The sequence below is a fragment of the Gambusia affinis genome, linkage group LG17, assembly GCF_019740435.1.
Source record: "Gambusia affinis linkage group LG17, SWU_Gaff_1.0, whole genome shotgun sequence".
Taxonomy (NCBI): domain Eukaryota; kingdom Metazoa; phylum Chordata; class Actinopteri; order Cyprinodontiformes; family Poeciliidae; genus Gambusia; species Gambusia affinis.
In genome coordinates this window covers 15,355,825-15,374,624 of record NC_057884.1, presented here as the reverse complement: position 1 = coordinate 15,374,624, position 18,800 = coordinate 15,355,825, and the positions used below count along the sequence as shown (strand labels likewise).

The following is an 18,800-nucleotide window of genomic DNA, read 5'->3' as shown; positions in this document are numbered from 1 at the left end:
TTAAGCTTTTAGAAAGTAAAGGGAATATATACTGGAAATACACTTCTAGGCTTGTAAAAACTGTGTACAACCCCTGCTTGTCATATGTTTAATGTTATACGTAAAGGTTGTCACTACCAGCAGATAAAATACCTGATCAGAAAATGTAACCATCCTTTAGACAAGGCGGTGGCCTTGTTTAAAAACTATGAGAATGAAATTAAATGTAATGATAACAGAATCCTGGGCACATACAGCAGTACCTGGAATCCCTGAGTCCTCTCCCATATAAGAGCCTACAATGAACCACTTGATGCTGTTTTTAGCTCCACCAATTCGAGACATTTTTTCTGTCCTCTTGTGCTGGAGGGCCAATTAGCACACAAAGCTGTTTTGGCTCCAATCCTACAAAAAAACCAAAAAAACCTGGCAACTACAGGCAGCGAACAAGGAAAGTACTATTTGAAGAATAATTTGAGTTATCTGGGTTGGAAAACAATGCAGGTTATTTTAGGACATTCCTCAACTTGTCAATCCCAGTAGACGGAAGCCTGCTGTCTTCCTTCTGCTCTCTCTCCTTCAGCACACTCTTCATTTGCTCTCTCCTCCATCTCTCAACCCCTTTTCCTTCCTGTCATAAAGCAGACTATTTTTGACAAGGCCCCATTTTCACAGTTAGCTCTGCTCACCACAGCTCTGAGCCACACACACTCCAAACACACACACGCCGTCTCTTCTATGACTGCTCTCTGTTGTCAATCTGACATTGCCGCCATTATTTTTAGACTCAGGTGAAAATAAGGTCTGATTCTGAATTAGTCTTTCTTCTATTTTTGTGTGCCTTCACAGGGTAGGCCAGAAAGATAGACGGTTGCATAAGATCCATGTGCTGATGGTAATAGCACTTGATTAGGACAAGTTTATATTTGAACATTAAGTGACGGATTCAGGCAGATGAGACTTAAAATATGCTTACATCTGGGTTTAGCTGAGGACTGGTTATATCCACAAATATAAGTGTGTTTTTACTTCACAAGTGTGATAAATAAACACAACTTGACTGCTGTTACAAAGTATCATGTTTTAAAATATTTCTAGGTCTGTTACTGAGAGTTTACGTCCAGTCTAGATGTCCAACTCTGGTAGCTTATAGAAGAATGTGCTCTGGTCTGATTAGACCAAAATTTATTGTTTTTATTGTCTTGCAGCAAAATGTGGTTTTATAATATATGTTTTCAACATAAATACATGCTCCATTTTTTGCCAAATCTTTTCATAATAGTATTTGGCACAGAGTGCTCTTCTACCAAAAGTTACAAGAGCACTAAAGCTATTAAATTATGCTTTAAACTAACAAAAACTATGATAAATGCAGCCAGGATGGATTTGTTAACGCCACTTGAATGAAGTATTAAAGAAAATCTTAATGATTATGTCTTACTGGCCTGGTTTTAATACAAAAACATGGCAACAAGAAACAAGTAGAGCTTTGTGTTGAAAATCTTTTCTTCTCATTATTGTTGTGCTTCTGAGATTTAACTGAGGTGAAAAAGAGCCAAGCAGTCATACACAGACTTATTGCTTTATGAAAACTGCCAAATGCTGGCAGCTTCTGCTCTCTAGATATTTCATTTTGTGCTGGTAAACATTATGAGTTATTCCTCTTGGGTCGCTGTCAATCTTTAGTCGAGTTCAGCTTGAAGCCGTTTGATATTTAAATGCATGTGTTTTTCTGGCTCCTTGGCACGTTGACAAAGCGACACCATATATCAAATCATATTGCAGGACAGTTTGCTGAGAATAATTCAACTATGAATTCTGCAAAATTTGTGATATGACGCCTAAAGACAACAGAAGCAGTTCGCCCTGCAAGATTCTTATTTGAAACAGAAGTTAAGCAGACTTATAACTTTCAGAACAGTAAAATTATTTTTAAATCAGTGAGCTGCTAGAAAACTCAAGTCAAGAGAAAAGTATGCATTAGGAATTGGCGTGTTAGAGCTAAGAGCTACATGTTGAAAAGGGCAGTGAAATTTAACATCCCGGTGCACAATTATGTGAAAGCAATACTGCCACCTGAGGCCACATTGGATTATTACATCTATGGAATTTCTTCAGCAAATAAACCCAGATGTTGATTTTACTGCTGGTTGAGGCGAACTGTATTTCAGGATATTTGCTGAGTAAATACATTTAAAAAAGCAAACCATTTTTAAGAGCTGCACCTTTTCTAGATTATTGCAAAAAATATGACTTCCTAGAATTGCTTTCTTGTCCTACCTTATAAAGATTTTAACACATTTCCAGTCTCTTCATGCACTTCTTTCAAGAAGTTAGACTTCTTTGTCTTTTGTATCCTTTATTTTATTTTTCAAGTTTATCTTAAACATCTTGAACACAACACTGAAGCTATATATATTTGTACAGTTTTTCATTCTAAAAAGCCATTTATATATTGACAATAATCTGTCACTATGTTTAAATGATTTCAGAGTTTCCCTTTTTGGGCCGCATCAGAGCTCAGTTGAGCATCAACACCTCTCCAAACGAACCAAATTCCCAGAAATCAAACTAAAGTTTGATTAAAGCAAACTAAACAGAACTGGTGTGAATTCTGACAGAAATCAAAAGTTATTTTATGAACAGCAAGTATTCAAAGCACATTTCAAGGAAGCCTGGGTAAAAGCAGGGCGACAGTTTACAGTTTCACTTCCCTAATAACTCTTCAAGTCCCCTGTGACAAGAGACACACTCTAGTAATGATGTAAAAAAGGGTTCTTCTACAAACACTCTGACCTTCATTTGTACTCAAAAAATACTTAAGGTTAATAGCTTGTACCTGTTTATATTCTCCAATAATAGAACCGTTCTTCTTTATCTCTGACTCCGACTTATCAAGCTCCCTTCGGCACATTTCTTTCAGCTGGAGAGACAAAAAAAAACAAACAGACATAATTAGGTGGCTATAAATGGCAAAAATATACAAGACAAATCGATTCAGAGGCCCAGGAGAACATATGACTACCAAAAAATGTAAATAAAATGCAGAAAAGTACTGACATAGTGTAGGATGGGGACAACACTCTGCCCTAAACACAACCTTCACTCTAATACATAAATCACTGAGTGTTACACCTGCAGACTCAACAAGACACAAGACATTTGGAGGACAGGCACAGAGGGCTGCAGGTCAGACCGTTCCTCACTGAGCCAGAGAAAATATACATCAAACAGTGACAGTTTTCATATGAAGTGACTGTATAGAATTGACAACTTTTAAAGAAAACTGTGAAGATGGACGCACAGAGAATGAACAATAATGTAGAAATTTCAAAGTTTGGGAAAGGTTTTTCTTTTTTTAATAATGAATGAGGCAAATGACTGACGTTGTGCAGGGATTAGATGAATAATACACATAAAGGCTGACATGGAAAAATGGACTGACAAATATAAAATATAGTTTTAATTTAAAAGAAAACTGTAATGATTTGTATAACTCAGGTGAACAACCTCAGAATGACTGAACCTGACTGAAGGATAAACTGTTTGCTTTAAAAATCATCTGATGCTATTTATAGTGCTGATTACAACCTGCAGAGTCTTCTCTCTCTCAATAATTTATTCATACATAACATTTCCCACCATTCACCTTCTAATTTTGACGTCAGGAAATAATGCCAGAAGATTTAGTTGTGTTTGTTTTCTAAGATCTAACAAAATTAAAAGTAGAAAAAAATGCTTTTACACTTCCAGTTTCTCTTCTTTAGCTCCCTATTAAACCCCGAATAGAATATAGATGTATTCTTCTTGCATAAAAAGCTCAGACTCAAAAGGCACTGTCTTATTTTTAAGATATTAGTGCCTCATATGTCCCCACTGACTGACCATTTTTAGTCTTAATTGGACATTTTGCTGGAGTTAGTTTTACATATTCTCTGTTTGTTCCCCATAGAAAGCACCACTGGCTCAGTATTTTCTGTGTTATTTTATTAGGTTTGTGAACCAAACACATCTAAAAGCATCAGCACAACGGCCCTCGAGAGTTGAAGTTTTGACATCTCTGCCACACAAAGTATTCCTGGTTCAGTCATTCTTGAGTCACAGAATGCAATGAAGGCGTTTTGAGTGTGACTCAAACCTTTACCTGACGTGAACGTGTGAAAAAAAACAAAAAAAAAACAAATGCATGAAATATACAAAATTAATTAGTCTGGTTAGGACCAAATTTAAGACATACGATTAACATATTAAAGGCCAACTCACTTTTCAAAATTAATTTATGACATTTTAAGGTTGGCATTTCAGAGACAGGAGCTAAAGACTTTTTAAGGACTCTAAGTTTTAAAATTAATTTCACCGTACAATGTCATAATTTGGATAAAATTACACTAGCTTTTTATGATTGAATTGTATTGAAGTCATTAGATTTATTTTTTACAATTGGAAAGCAATCAGATCAATGTCTGGTGCCTAACCCCAGTAGTCATTGGTCAAGAGGCAGACCATAACACTGAGGAAGCATGCACACACACCTGTACTTTAGGACAATTTAGAGACTGTTGTAAACTTGCAATAAATAAATAAACTCAATTAACCTGCCTTAATTCCTTCATCAGAGAAATGGCATTACGTGTGCATAAAGTGCTGAAATACTTCAAGTGTCAAACAAAAGCTCAAGGAAGAAAAGCCTTGCAGTTTTGCTCTCACCTGTGCAGACTCTTCCTCCAGCCGTCTCTTCTCGTCTTCAGATTCAATCAGTTTCTGTTTGGTCAGCAGTAACTCTTTATTCAGGGCATCTGCCTTTTCTTCAGCCTGACAAACATAAACATACAAGACGAGACAAAAAGAAAAAGTTTGGCTTGTCCTACTTTCCTTTTTACCTGCTCTATTTTAAAGGTAGGTCAACAAAAACCCTGTGCATAAATCTGTGCAGGTTTTAAGGCAAAAAATAACAGCAAAACTTGTGCTGTGACTCTGTCACAAATTTATTACCTCTGCTAAATGGAACACATCCCATCACACACATTTTTCTGTTGGCTTACATTGTCCAGATCTTTCCGAAGAGCTATCTTGCTGCTCACTAGTTCATGGGCCAAGTCGTCGTTCTCCTGCTCCAAACGCATGTTGGCCTCTTGCAAACGACGATTCTCCCGCTGGACACAGAAAGAGAGGGAGAAAAGAGGAGAAGTAAAAAAACAAAAAACAGAAGTAAATATGAGAAAAAAAGATAAACGATAAAAACACCAAGGAGTAGAAAAGTGAAACAAAAGAAAACAGACAGAGAAAGGAAGAGCCACCAGAAAAAGAGGAAGAAAAAGTCCAGAGACAGCAGAACAGGGAAAACAAGTTAATCATAAAGAGTCTCATATGAATGTGTAATCTACTGTTCCTGGGTCAGTTTTTTTTAGAGAACTATAAAGTTTACTGAGGTTAAAATATAGTGAAAGAGGACACTGCACTGTTTAAAACATAACTTGTTATATCATTAACAACCGACTGAAAACTGAAAGCTGACATAAAGCATAAAGCTAGCAAGAAGATGCAACTGAGAGGGAAAACTAAAAATTATTACATTATGTTATGTTTTGTACTTTAGCTGATTCTTTTGGGATTGTAGCCCATATTTACCACTGATTTGTGTCTGCTTTACACTGCAATTTTTATTTTGTAGGTCAAATGTTTTGGTACTAAAGGAGACAACATCGACGGTTTATTCCTGGATAAATGGTTCATGCCTTCTGTGTGTATTTCTACCTCATATCTCTCGATGGGGGCTTCTTGTTGCTCCTGCTGCTCCCGTATGGTGTGGTACTCCTTCTCAAATTTCTTCAGCTTTTTCTGACTTATCTATATTTTTAAGCAAAAAGAGACAGAAAAACAAATGCTTAGCAATTGAACACACTGAAGAAGAAAGAATATTCATTCAACCAGCTAACTTGATTGGAAAAAGGAGGAAGCCTCTGTGCTTAACTATAAAAAACAGTAGATTTAAGGAAGGAGTTTTAAGCTACTTTTGAAATGAAAAGCAGCTGAAATGCTGGGAAATACGAGACTCACTGATTGGGTTAAAATCCTTGATTCATTCAATGACTCGTTACTCGTCCTAGTTTAGTTACAGTGACGGTGTACAGACAAAGATCCCTGTTAATTCTGAGTAATTATTTTCCTAAACGTGCCAACAGATGCAGTCTCCCTGAACTGAACAGAAACTAGAAACACAAAAAGCTTTACACATGTAAATATTCAGCACAAGTTAGACACAGGAAGCCTTAGCCCATGATGTCAAGGAAAAGTTAACTGGAGCTTAAAGTTTGAAACAAATGAAGTAAGACTGAAAACGTGGAATGCTATTTATAGGAAAGGGCTCCAATAGCACCTGAGGTTACTGTTAAACAGCAGTGTGTGCTGATAATGAGATCTCAGAAGACAAGCAAAAGCTGAATCAACAGAAAGACTGCGGAAACAAAGGAACAGCAGGCTGCAGCAGGAGGGTGGAAAAGTTCATACTTAGGGCTGTTGTTTTTTCAGGCGGTATTGTTTCATTTAGGTTGGTAAAACATGTGAAACAATAGTTTTGTCCAAGATTAAAGCAGAAAATCTGATCAGGGTTTTTGCTTTTGTCACTTTCTCTAATAGCTTACGAAAACCAACATTGCATTGCATGCACAGTGTAGCTTGAAACTGATATAAATTACTATGCCCATCCCTTGTTATCTTACAATTTATCACAGGCTTTGTCCAATCTACAGTTTTGTTTTTGTTTTTTTTGAGGGGGTTGAAGTGCTCATCTTTTCTTTACTGTGTTTTTTGTTTCCAGTGACATTCAGTAACTTATCCAAAATCAGACTTGGAAGCACCTGTTCATTTAAAGTGTTTTTGTTGAATGACCCACTGCCTGTTGTCCCTGCTTAGAACACATAAAATATATATTTTTTTTATAATACTGATCAGAAGTAATCTACATATCTATAGAGAGGTATAACTTTTTATATCGTCCGGGCAATTTGCATACTGCAGATTTGCAGATGTAAAGGCCGCCAGACATGAGGAACATGTCTCTTGGAGGGGATCCCAAGAGACAATAAAAACTGAAATGAAACTCATTTTCACTTTTCTTTTTGTTTTACTAGTTATGCTTTATAAATGCATTTGCCCTGAAAAAAAGGTAAGTGACCACGCTCTGACTGAAATAAATGGCTACCATCGTTCAACCCAGTTCTCATTCTAATTGACACTTGGATTTATATGCAAATTTAATTGAATTTGCCCACCAAAATATATTAAGGTTTGTTATTTTTTTATATATTATTGGACTTTCATTTTTGCTGTTGACTTTCAGTTTGATTTCAAGGGGAATTCCTGCATCTCCACATTCTACTTAAAGCATTAAAATAATTATTTCAACATCGCGTCAGCGGCAAAAAAATGTTTTTGCAGAGAAAACAATGCTGCAGTCCATTACCTGAAAATATAACAAGAGAGTAACTCATTCCTATGTCCACATTTTCTGACCTGCATGCTAATCATGTGGATGACTTATTTAGGCGGAAACCTTGTCAAGAACAAGGTCGGTGCTCTTTAATACTGTTTTTGTTCAAGCAGAATTACTAACATCTCAATTCTCAGTTTAAAAAATTTAAAGTGAGGAAGGAGTCAAAAACTTACTTTCTGCAAGTAATTACAGTTTAGCAGACATATCAAATATTACCATGGTAAACAAACATGCACATATTAATGATTTGTTCACAGATTTATTGACCTTTTTTATTCTATGCAAAACAATTCTATTTTGTTTTTTAATAATAATACTTCACAGCTTTCAAAATGACTTAAGGCTTGCAATGGTACAAAGCTGATATCATTTATTAAGCCTGTTTTCAAAACCTGCATCTATATAAAGAAGTGTTAAATCTTCCAAAAAATTTGATTTCTCAAAAGGTTGACAGCTCCCTTAGTAGTTAAAATGTTTTATGTAGTTCTTGTCCAATCGGTCATTTGGAAGAATGGCTGCCGCCCCCGCGATCCGACCCCGGATAAGCGGAAGAAGATGGATGGCAGAATGAAACTGAAGAAAAATTTTAATTACAATTATGATCTACGTAACTATAAAAATATGTTATGATATCTGACAAACACCAAGAAGTGATTCAGTCAGAAGGCATAAACATTCAGTGAAGTAAACAATAATCCATCCATTTAGTCCCACTGTAGAGACATCCAGTTCTCAGATTACCTCAAACCACAATGGAGGACAAAGGTGAATGTATCCAACAACTTGACACACTGTGCAAAGAACTACATCAGTGTGACAATTTACAAAGACAATTTACATTTACTAAACCAATAACATCTCATTTGGAAGCAATAGAATTTGTAAATATTTGATTTTATCAAGTGTTTCTTCCCTCATCAGAGTCTTCTTGAGCTCATTTTGATTTATTTTCAGAATCGATGCCTTCATAACGGATACTGGAGCATCTTCAGAGCTGCTTTGATTAGGTATGACTTACTTCCTCTGCTGGAAGAGCTTTGGAACGTGGTTCCTCTGCTGCCCACCTGCCCAACTCAAGAGCAAAAAGTTAAAATCTTTCTTGGAGTTGGCTTCCTTGCAGAGTTTGTGGAAAGAAATGTTCCTGTCCAAAGTTACCTTCAAAGTCAGATCCTCTAAACTGGGCCAGACTGCTCAAATCAGGTCAGGAAACAGGTGTGAGTGCTTAACGGAGGGACGTGTGTTTGGTGCGTTTCTTGCTTTTATGTTATAGTCATGACAAAGCTCAACAGTGTCCCCTTGTGGTATTTGAGCAGCATTGCTGGATTTCACAGGTTTTGTACAATGAAACTAAACATTTTAAACATATATGAAGGTTAAAAAATAAAATAAGAGTACAGGTAGCACTTTGAATAATTTATACTTCATCTGCACCGTAAGCCACTTTGGTCATTTAAACTCACCTTCATGCTACAAGCCAGCTCCATCAGTTTCTTGGCATTTTCTTCGGAGCGGTACCTTTTTGGGACGGGGACACGAAAGAATTTGAGAGCGCCCTCGAAGTCTGTCTGCAGTAGATCGTCTTTTGAAGTCTGAGGAAAAAGACATGATGTTTAATGAAACAGAGACTTGAAATACCAAATTGAAAACTGCTACTACACTTTTTTGTGCTCTGAGAAGTAGATGAAATTAAACTTTGGAGGCAAATCTTTAACAAAAAGTATGTTCACTCCATCCACCACAACACAAAATAATGATGTTTCCCTAAAACTAGGCTACTCTGTAATAACTTTTTTTGTTTATGCTTGCATACCTTACTATTGACGGAATTTTTGTTTGTCAATTCTTACCTTCAAAAGGCCCAGGGCTACATTGAAGATCACACTAATACCCTGAAAAAGAAAAAAGAAAAAAAAAATCAAGATTTAGTTGGTCTGAAAGAGTTTATGAAATTATTAATTGATTAAAGGTGCACAACAAGAACCAAATTTTCAAAAAATTTGGTTGGGAACAACTGCTTTGGTGTTGAATTTTTGGAAATGTGAAACTTTCCTTTTAATTCATCCCACTCTATTGGAATTTAAATGGAGCTGCTGTATTAGAACAACCACAATTCTATATTTTTTCAAGTGGAGTGTACTCAGAAGCAGATTTTCTGCATTCATCTAAGATTTCCTAGTTCTAAAGCGTACTGAAGCGTCACACCATCATCAAATTATACCTGTAATAAACTTTTGATTTTACAAACTACTACTGATGAAACAACGCATCTGGGATCAAATTAACTTATGTTCACTTCAATTTTGTGTGTGTGTGTGTATATATATATATATATATATATATATATATATATATATATATATATATATATATATATATATATATATATGCAGATCTTCAAAAGAGTTATATATATATATATATATATATATAAGATTTCTGCATGTGTGTCTACCCGTTCCCTGCAGGTTTTTGAAACCTTTTATGCTGACTATAAATGAGAAAGTGTCACTGCTGTTAAGTAAATTAATGAAATCTGGCCTATGGCTGCAGTTTTTCTGTTTCTAGTTAAAATAATCCTGCAAGACCAATATGCAGTTTCTCCTAACATCTCTGAACTGTTATCACTATGGAGTTTCTTTGGATACCCACCTCACACAGTAGCAGGTCGATTATATGGAAGACCATGTAAAGAGGAAACTTGGCTGTGAAGAGAGTTAGGAACCACTGGGAAGCGTACATATGAGCCTCCAGACCCACATTCAGGAAATGGTTGTACAGATCTGGTATGTACTCCTGATGAAGACCAAAGAAAACAGAAACAGACAGACAGTAGAGAGGAACAGCATTAAATAACAGCAATAAAAATAAAAAATAAAAATAAATAAAGACAGCACAAGGGAGTAAATGCCATCAAAAGCAGTAATAAGATTGTGGGAAACACAGCCTGAGATATGCAAATGTGACGCACGAACCTGCATGAGTCTTTCAAGCTGGAAGAACTTGCAGTGCAGATCTTCAAAGTTCTGTTTGAACAGGTCCCTGAGCCCATAATCAAACATGATCTTCACCAGAACACTGAAAGCTTGCTCCTCTGGCATCTAAAGAAAACATAAGATCCAGTTATGAATGTCTAATACCTTTGAATTTTCATAGTACAAATAAAACATTTCACTGTGAATTAACGGCTTCTGCAGTAGTCAGCCTTTAAATATTGAACCTCCAAAAACTACAAACCAAGGTTCCAACATATTTTCAATTTAAAAAATAAAATAAACTTTTCCAAACTCCACTATGCACTGTTCTCAAAGATGGATCTTCATCTTAAAAGAAAAATTACTGACTGTATTTATGGTACATATTTATACAGTGGTCTTATTTTATATTGAACGTGCAGAAACAAAAAACTATAAGGAAAAAAAGAATACAAGGGCAGAAGGTAGGTAGGATACAAGTAAGGGAAGAAAGGAAGGACACAGTAGCACTGATGGAAGGAAGGAGGACACAAAGGAAATACACAAGGACAAAGAAGGTAGGACGTAAAGGAAAAAAAGAATTAGTGCAGGAGGTAAAAAAAAGTATTGATAAACAGGGGTTGAACACAAAGATGGAAGGACTAGGAACAGAAGGAAGGTAGAAGAGGACATTTAAATAACAGGATAGAGAATAAAGTAAAAAATATATAAAATTTCAAAAAATATATTTTCATTTTCTGCACTTTTTAAGACCGGAAAAATAATAAAATTAAATTTCCAAACTGCAAGCATGCGATGAATGAATGGACAAATACAACTTTAATTAAGTAAGGAGTAAAGCCTGGACATTTTTTTTCCCTCAACTTTTAATCCAATCCTGCAAAATACTGCCACAAGGGGGCAGTGCCGCCCTGTTTCTGCATTCCACTAAAAACAGGCTGCAAACCACAATGAGTAGGCAGAAAACTGAATATGTTTGTACAAATAAAAATATTGTTAAAAATTAGATCTAACTTATGCAGTGTCAAAAGTATATATAATATTATACAATATTATACATATAAAATATTGCTTGACGATGTCTGGTGTTTCTCCGGATTATCTGGATTGTGCTGCTGTGTCAACTTACGTGCAGCAGCAGCACTGCAGCCAGGAAGGATTGTCCCTGGCAGTAGCCAATCTCCTGATCATAAACAGAATAAGCCTGGACATCATGCAAGACAACAATGTATAGTTAGTAAAGGCTTTCCAAAGTGAAATAAAAACAACTTCACAAGTTGAAAGTAGAAAAAAACAACTTCACAAGTTGAAAGTAAAAAAAAAAAAACAACTTCACAAGTTGAAAGTAAAAAAAAAAAAAATGTAAAGAAAAACTGTAACTTTAAATCATGTACTGGAAGTTATTCTAAACATGTCTAAATTGTTTATTACAGTAGCTCTTTAAATTAAACACAAAAATATTGATTTACAAAGATGCTGCCTGACTACAAAATCTGACTTAAAATAACAAATAATGCTAATTAACGTTCAAAATATAAAACTCAACCTTGTTATTTAATGACAGTGAAGTCAAGTAATAAGGGATGGATGAATCATGATGTCTGGATACAGTTACACAGACTCACAGATGTTTAGGAGAAAATTTTAATATTTATTCAAGCTGAGAATGAGATACGAGAGAATTGGGGGGGGAAATGGGCTGTAGAGGCCTACTGAACTAGTAACACAAATAATGAGTAAAAGTCAAAAATATAAAATGTGAATCAATCCAAACACAGCAAAGGCAGAAACCTGTGAATTATTCAAATGCACCTGAGGAGCTGCTTGTCTGAGAGTAGATGAATGCCCTCACTAGAGCTATGCATAATGAATGACATTAAACTGAAAGGTGTAAAAAGGCTGCAGTCAGTCTACTCGAGTAGTAATACAGAACTACAGCGCTGCCGTGAAATAGTTTTTGCTCCCTTACAGATATCTTTTGCTTTCTTGTCATGCTTAATTGTTTCAGATCATTGAACAAACTGCATGTCTTCACCACGAAGCACATTTTTATAATAAAGGCCTAGTTGATGATAGTGTTAACTGAAAAGAATAACTCAGTAAAACATGGCGACAATGTCAAGTTGCAAGATGTTCACGTTCTCCTCCACATAGACTAACTGTACTTTGATTCTTGTTTCATGTGTTCAAACAGAAGCTCGTTTAGATTTCCCAGACTTCATGAACTCAACAAACCGCCCAGTCTGAAGCAAACAGAAGTAATTAATACAGGGCATTAACAATTCTCACTACTGATCTGCAAACCTTTGTAGTTTTTTCATTCCCATTTTAGCCATAAGCACAATTTTCACTTTAAGAAAATGTTATGGTTATTTTGTCAATTTGAATATGGATTCTTCATATTTTATTGGCAATTTCTTTTAAAGAGGTGGTCTGTAGGAGCAACGTACAATCTCACAAATACATTTTGTTACTTTTGTTTTTTAATCCTCTTCATAACCATATCATTAGTCCAGACACATGAAAAGGTCCATCGTAGAGATAAAACAAAAACATACGAAGGATTGGCGATCTTTGGATTATAAGAGTTACTACATCTAATTTCCCTTTGGGATAAATAAAGAGCTTTTGAATTGAACTGAATTAAATTTCTGAACATGAATTTTTTTGCCAACTTAAAAATGTAATCAAGCTAGAACGGTTATAAATATATTTAACATTTCAGTGTGAGATTAGAAATATTTTATGGCTTTTAATGCATATTTGTCAAAACTGCAAATACATGTGGCTGGTGTGGCGTTCATGTGCATTCTCAAAGTTCAAAGAGAAACTCACCCCTACATCTGGATTTTGTTTGAAATATAGAATGAAACGATCTCATTCTTTACCTGAAAAGTGCAAAATATGTCTGATTGCATCAGCATCTTCCTTAGATAATAACTCCCAGAATTAGGAAGAAATAGACACATCAGATTTTTGTTGGTTTTAGTGCAACTGCAGTTAGAATGAGTCAAAAAGGAGAAGCGCGAGCTTCCGATGTGGTTTTGCAGATGTATTAATAAACAGTTTACACCTCATTTGGCGTGCAGCCGCTGCAGCAGCTTTGTTCACTACATGAAGCCGGAGAATAGTTTGCGCTGCATTAACAACCTCTGTGTGTGTCTGTGTGTGTCTGTGTGTACTGGAGCCCCACCTTGCAGATCTTGTAGAGCGAGTCTTGCCCATCTCCTCCAGTGTCTTTGAAATAGTCATGAGCGGGGAATGTCCGGTTAATGTCTCTGGTGATTGCACTGTCCTGAGGAGATTCCTAGAAGAGACAGAGAGAGACAAAAAGAGAAATGTTACAATGTAAAAGGGAGTTATAAAGAATGTAGCAAAGACAACAACAAAAAAAGAGGAGATGATTACACAGGTTATTATTTATTATCAGCTACATTTGTAAAAACGTCTTCCCGGACACAGTTGCTGTAAGTGATCTTCAACATGTAGGGGCCCCACACATTGTTAAGAAATGTGAGGTAGGAGGAAAAACTGGCAGCACAGAGTGTTCTCCTCCACCGTACAGATCGTCCACCGCTTCATGTTTCTTTACAGGTCTGCTCATCCCACTTCTAATTTTATTCAGCTTTATTGCATCAAAAGTCATTTTATTGTTGCAAAAGTGGTGACACAATCCACCGGATGCAAGACAGAAAAAAAACTCTCAACTTATTGGTGACTGGGGTTTTATACAGTGTTACTAAAATGGCACGTTATCAACGACAAACCACAAAGCTAACGTACTTCATGTCACTATGACTCTGCTTCAAATGAAATCTCTGATACAATGACCTGTTTCACAGTGATTAAAAGGCCTTCTGATAACTAACAGACAGAATGAAGTATAATTTCCTGACTGATACTGAACTGGTTTGTTATTAAAGGCCAAACTTGCAACATTGACGATATCAGTTGTAATAATAGCTGATGCGGTAAGATGTGAATAAAACTTGATAGTTCTTCCCTTCAGTTTGGCAGCATGATTCATTGAGGAATAAACTGTGTTTTGGTGTGTTGTTTTTAAAGAAGTGAGATCTGATTTGGAGGAACTGAAATCAAGTTTCAAATAAGTTGAGAGCACTATATTTTGAGCTAAATGCATACGTATATCATTATAACATCATTTTAAACTAATTTTTTTTTTTTTAAGCAGAACAATGAGATCTGCAGTTTTTTCAGCAACACACCAAATGAAAGTTTAAAGCAAATAATCTGTCAGACATTGATTAGCTTTAGCAGAATACCACCAATAAAGTTATAATCAAGTTACAATAAAAGTGAAAGGATACTAAAGTGCTCATTTTGGGACTAAAACACAATAAAATAATTACGGTACAATATTTTGAAACAAAATACCCAGGACCAACTCCTTCTACCCTGAAATAACCTTGTTTGCTAAAAAAAAAAAAAAAAAATGAAGGGAGGAAACTGATGTTGGCAGAATTTTTCAACACCACGGTACACTAACAAAACGATAGACTTCATCTGGAGCCAGTTTGAACACAAGCCTGGGGAAACATGTGCCTCATATCTATTTGAAGTGATGAAAGACCACCACAGAGTAAGAACTACACTCAAATCAGTAAGCACTCCTTAAAAACTGGGCTTGCTTTTCAAAGATTAATGATGCCTCATTTTGTTATCGATTACCAACACATTAGGAAATAATTACCTTTGAATAAGTAATGTTACCAAAAGACAATTTTATTAGGAAATAATAATGTTTAAAGACCTCTTTGTGCATAATTTGAAATGAGATTTAAAATCTAGATGTAGTTAGTAGTTTATGCAATGTGGTTTTATTATTTAGAGGTTAATTCAATGGCCAGCTTTGAGAAAAAGCTACTAGTGATGGCACAATTTTCAGTTTAACCAGTTTTGACTGATGATTAGGTTGGAAAATTTAGAAACATATCTTTTTCTCATCAGTGAAGACATCATACCCGCCTAACTGCTGTTGTGGGAAAAATAATTACCAAGCCCTGCTAAGGTGAAAATCACTGAGTCAGGTTTATTAATACCCTGCACAGAAAATGAGGGCTTGGAAAGGATACACTGCTGAACAGGTCAAAGTGTGAAGCTCCAACAGGAGGCAGCCATCACAAAAAAAGTGTGAAAATCTAGATCGTTCCTCAACTGAAGATTATTAAAAACCTGACTCAGACAAGTTCCCTCTGGGAATGTTTATAAACATAATAGAAAAAATAACATAACCACTAGATGAACAAATATGTCTCAAAATTACTTAACCCTTTAGGACATTTTGTCAAACTAGAGAAGAAGCGAAGTGGCTCAGTGCAGACTTCAATAGATACCAACAAGTCTCATTGGGAAATTATTACTGTTCATTAATAATAAATAAGTGTTGGGTCCAAGGCTGCAAAAAATAAAAATAAAAAATAAAAATCTTAGGACTAGATACACCAAACCTGATTGGCAAAGGAATCTTAAAAGATCCTGATGCCTCTTTTCCCAGAGGAATTTAAATAAATGGTCCAGTGTGAGGGGCATATTAAACTTGACTGCAGTTTCCTAGTAAAAGATAACAATCCATGTTTAGACAAGCAGCCACTTAGCCATACTTATCTGAAGTGCTGAGAGAATGAACAAAGACCTCTGACTTAATGGTCAATTAGCTTCCCCTCTGTCTGTCTGTCTGTTCTGTTGGAGAGCAACTTCTAATGACTGTTGCGTGAGAGGCGAAGAGCAAACATATCCAGAGTGTCATGCTACTGTGCAGAAGGTAGAAACAACACAAAAATAGGTGTGAATTCAGTAAAAAGGTAATTAGGATCATATTTTGGATCATATTACAGCAAACCTAATCTTCAAGCACTTAGTAATCATCACCGATTCTAGTTTTTTCTGTTATTTATTGAAGCAGAAACTGGAATCCAGGAAAGAAAATAAGTGTTTAGAAAATCCTACATGGTTAATACCGGAAAAGATTTGTTGTTAAGGCTGCAGAATTCTGCTTTGCATCTATAGAACATTGCCAACAGTCTCAGCATGTATGGATAATTTGCTTAATGTTTTATTTCTAATTCTATAAATAGGGTAAATAAGATGCTGAGTTTATAGCTTTGACAAGGACATGATGAACATTTTTAAAATTGGTGCTTTGATTTCAAGTCATTTAGTGGTGCCTGGTCAGAACAACCAGCCTGTATTCTAACACACACTGCTATAATTAAATGAGAGAGAGGAAGTCAGACCATTTGGAATAACAGTACTAAGGAGTTGCTTAGTAGGTGAAAAAGCATTAAAGTTTAATGATCTCATCCCTGAAAACCTACTGCACATCCAGGAAAAAAATAATCCAGTCAGTTTCTGCAGATGCAGGATTTTCTGGTCGTAAAATATGTAATTAAAAAACAAATAATGTCCAGTGGGCAATAAGATCCCATTGAGCTGTGTGCATAAAAAAAGATGAATAAAATTTGCCTGCTTATAACCAAGTAGAGATATAAATCTTTGACTAAAATGTAAGTTTAACAGAATTTTTAATGTCCCAATTATAAAGAAGTACATAAGAAAGTGAGAATTACCATAAAAACCTGAGCTACAGATGTTTTTAACCGACTGCCTTTTTTAAAAAAATCCAACACACCTTTTCCTGTGAAAGTCTGCAACATATATGTGTACCAGTTGCTTCATTAGGTACACTTAAATTTTGTTTTCCTCATTAACGACCTTAATGAGGAAAAGTGTAAAGTATTCTGAACTTAACAGCATGAAGCCTTAAAAGAGAAGATATTATTAATGTGTTAGAAAGTGACAATTCTGAAAAAATATTACTGCTACCAATAATACTACTAATAGTAGGTTGTAAAGGAGAATTTATAACTGTGATACATTTGCGCACAACAGTCACAGAAATATCAGTAATGTTATATATGTATTAGGTAGCAACACTTAACTTTACCTCAGTGTGCATTTTGAACTTACATTGTTTTTATTTTGACAAAGCAGTTTGAGATGTCTATCTCTTAAGAATGTCAGCATATTTCTAAAATGGGCTTAAAGTGAAACAAGCATTCAAGCTCTGCTAGCCAAACGTCTATGTACGGCTGCTTAGATCGACTTTCAGAATTTTTGTTCTCCCATCTCATAAAGACCTCAGTGACTAAGCTGAAAACACTCATCAGTGATAATAACATTATCACAATGGAGAAGAAAAAGTAGAGTGAGGAAAATGTTGGTATTGTGCTCGTAATATCGAAATTACATCCATTGTAAATATTGTCCTAATGTTATGACATTAGAACAATCCCACATCCCATAGGAGTGCTAATAGATTGAAAGGCTGTTGGAGTACAGTAAGGAGTCATGCTTAAGACACCAGCTGGAGAGTAGCTTAGTAAAATGGAAATTTTTTCTGCAGGAAGTAGCCATTTGAAATTAACTACACTTTGAGCATTAAGGGATGAACGTGGTTCACTTAGTACCAATTCAGTACCATTTCAATCCCAGCGAGGCAAAGTGGTTAAAGTCCATGAGGAAAATATCCACCACACCATTGCGCCACCAACAAATAATAAAATAGATCCATGTTTTCATGGTTTAATACCAAATTCTGGACAAGCATCTGAATGTTGCCAATGAAGTTGAAACTCACTGGACCATGGCAAATTTTCCCAATCAGTTACTGTCCCATGCGAACAAGTGTAGGTAAAAAAGTGGCCAATGACTATATATCCAAATGTATGTGCATTTATGTATACATTTCCCATTTATTTTCTTTTTTGAGTACATTTACTATGCATAAAAATAGTTAGAAAAGTGATAGATGTCATAAAGAATAAGCACTTCCTTGGTTTGATAGCAAGGAAGTACACCAATAAAAGCTAATCAACCCCATGGCTCAGATTCTGTTAAAGAAAAGAGACTGACAAAAAGGGAAACAAGAAAACTTCCAAGAAAGTCAAGTCCTGCAACAAAACATGGTGTTCTAGCAAAATTACAACCTCTTCAACAGAAGTCAGCCATAAATAGGAAACTGTAGCCTTTGCATTTAACTGCGTGTCAAAAAGAAGGAAAATAAAAATCACAGAGTTGAGTTTCTATGAGAACGCTGAGCAAGAACTCCTTTGTTTATGTCCCCGATTTTCTCTGACTCGACACAAAAGCCGACATGTCATTTTGTTTTCCTTTCTCTGCTCCTAAAGAACCCTGCTGAGACATCAAAATGGCATTGTGTGACATTTATCAGGCTTGCTACAAGCTGAGGATCCAAACCCCATATAACCCTGAGTGCAAGGTTTTTGCTTCTTTATGAGAAAACCTTTGAATTAAAGAGAAATTTGTAATGGTCCTAG

General features: G+C 35.6%; 1 protein-coding gene across 3 annotated transcripts in view; it reads right to left on the bottom strand.

Annotated features, from left to right (window-relative positions):
* LOC122846960 (rab GTPase-activating protein 1) overlaps nucleotides 1-18,800 on the bottom strand; it is a 68,796-nt gene that overhangs the window by 10,117 nt on the left and 39,879 nt on the right. For all 3 annotated transcript variants that reach the window (XM_044144252.1, XM_044144253.1, XM_044144251.1), the window contains 10 exons: nucleotides 13,637-13,750; nucleotides 11,573-11,647; nucleotides 10,444-10,569; nucleotides 10,121-10,264; nucleotides 9,319-9,360; nucleotides 8,932-9,060; nucleotides 5,734-5,826; nucleotides 5,022-5,132; nucleotides 4,687-4,791; nucleotides 2,819-2,902 (listed from right to left, as the gene is read on the bottom strand). In XM_044144252.1, the coding sequence (XP_044000187.1) occupies nucleotides 2,819-2,902; nucleotides 4,687-4,791; nucleotides 5,022-5,132; nucleotides 5,734-5,826; nucleotides 8,932-9,060; nucleotides 9,319-9,360; nucleotides 10,121-10,264; nucleotides 10,444-10,569; nucleotides 11,573-11,647; nucleotides 13,637-13,750 (1,023 nt within the window). The remainder of the gene's footprint in view (nucleotides 1-2,818; nucleotides 2,903-4,686; nucleotides 4,792-5,021; nucleotides 5,133-5,733; nucleotides 5,827-8,931; nucleotides 9,061-9,318; nucleotides 9,361-10,120; nucleotides 10,265-10,443; nucleotides 10,570-11,572; nucleotides 11,648-13,636; nucleotides 13,751-18,800) is intronic.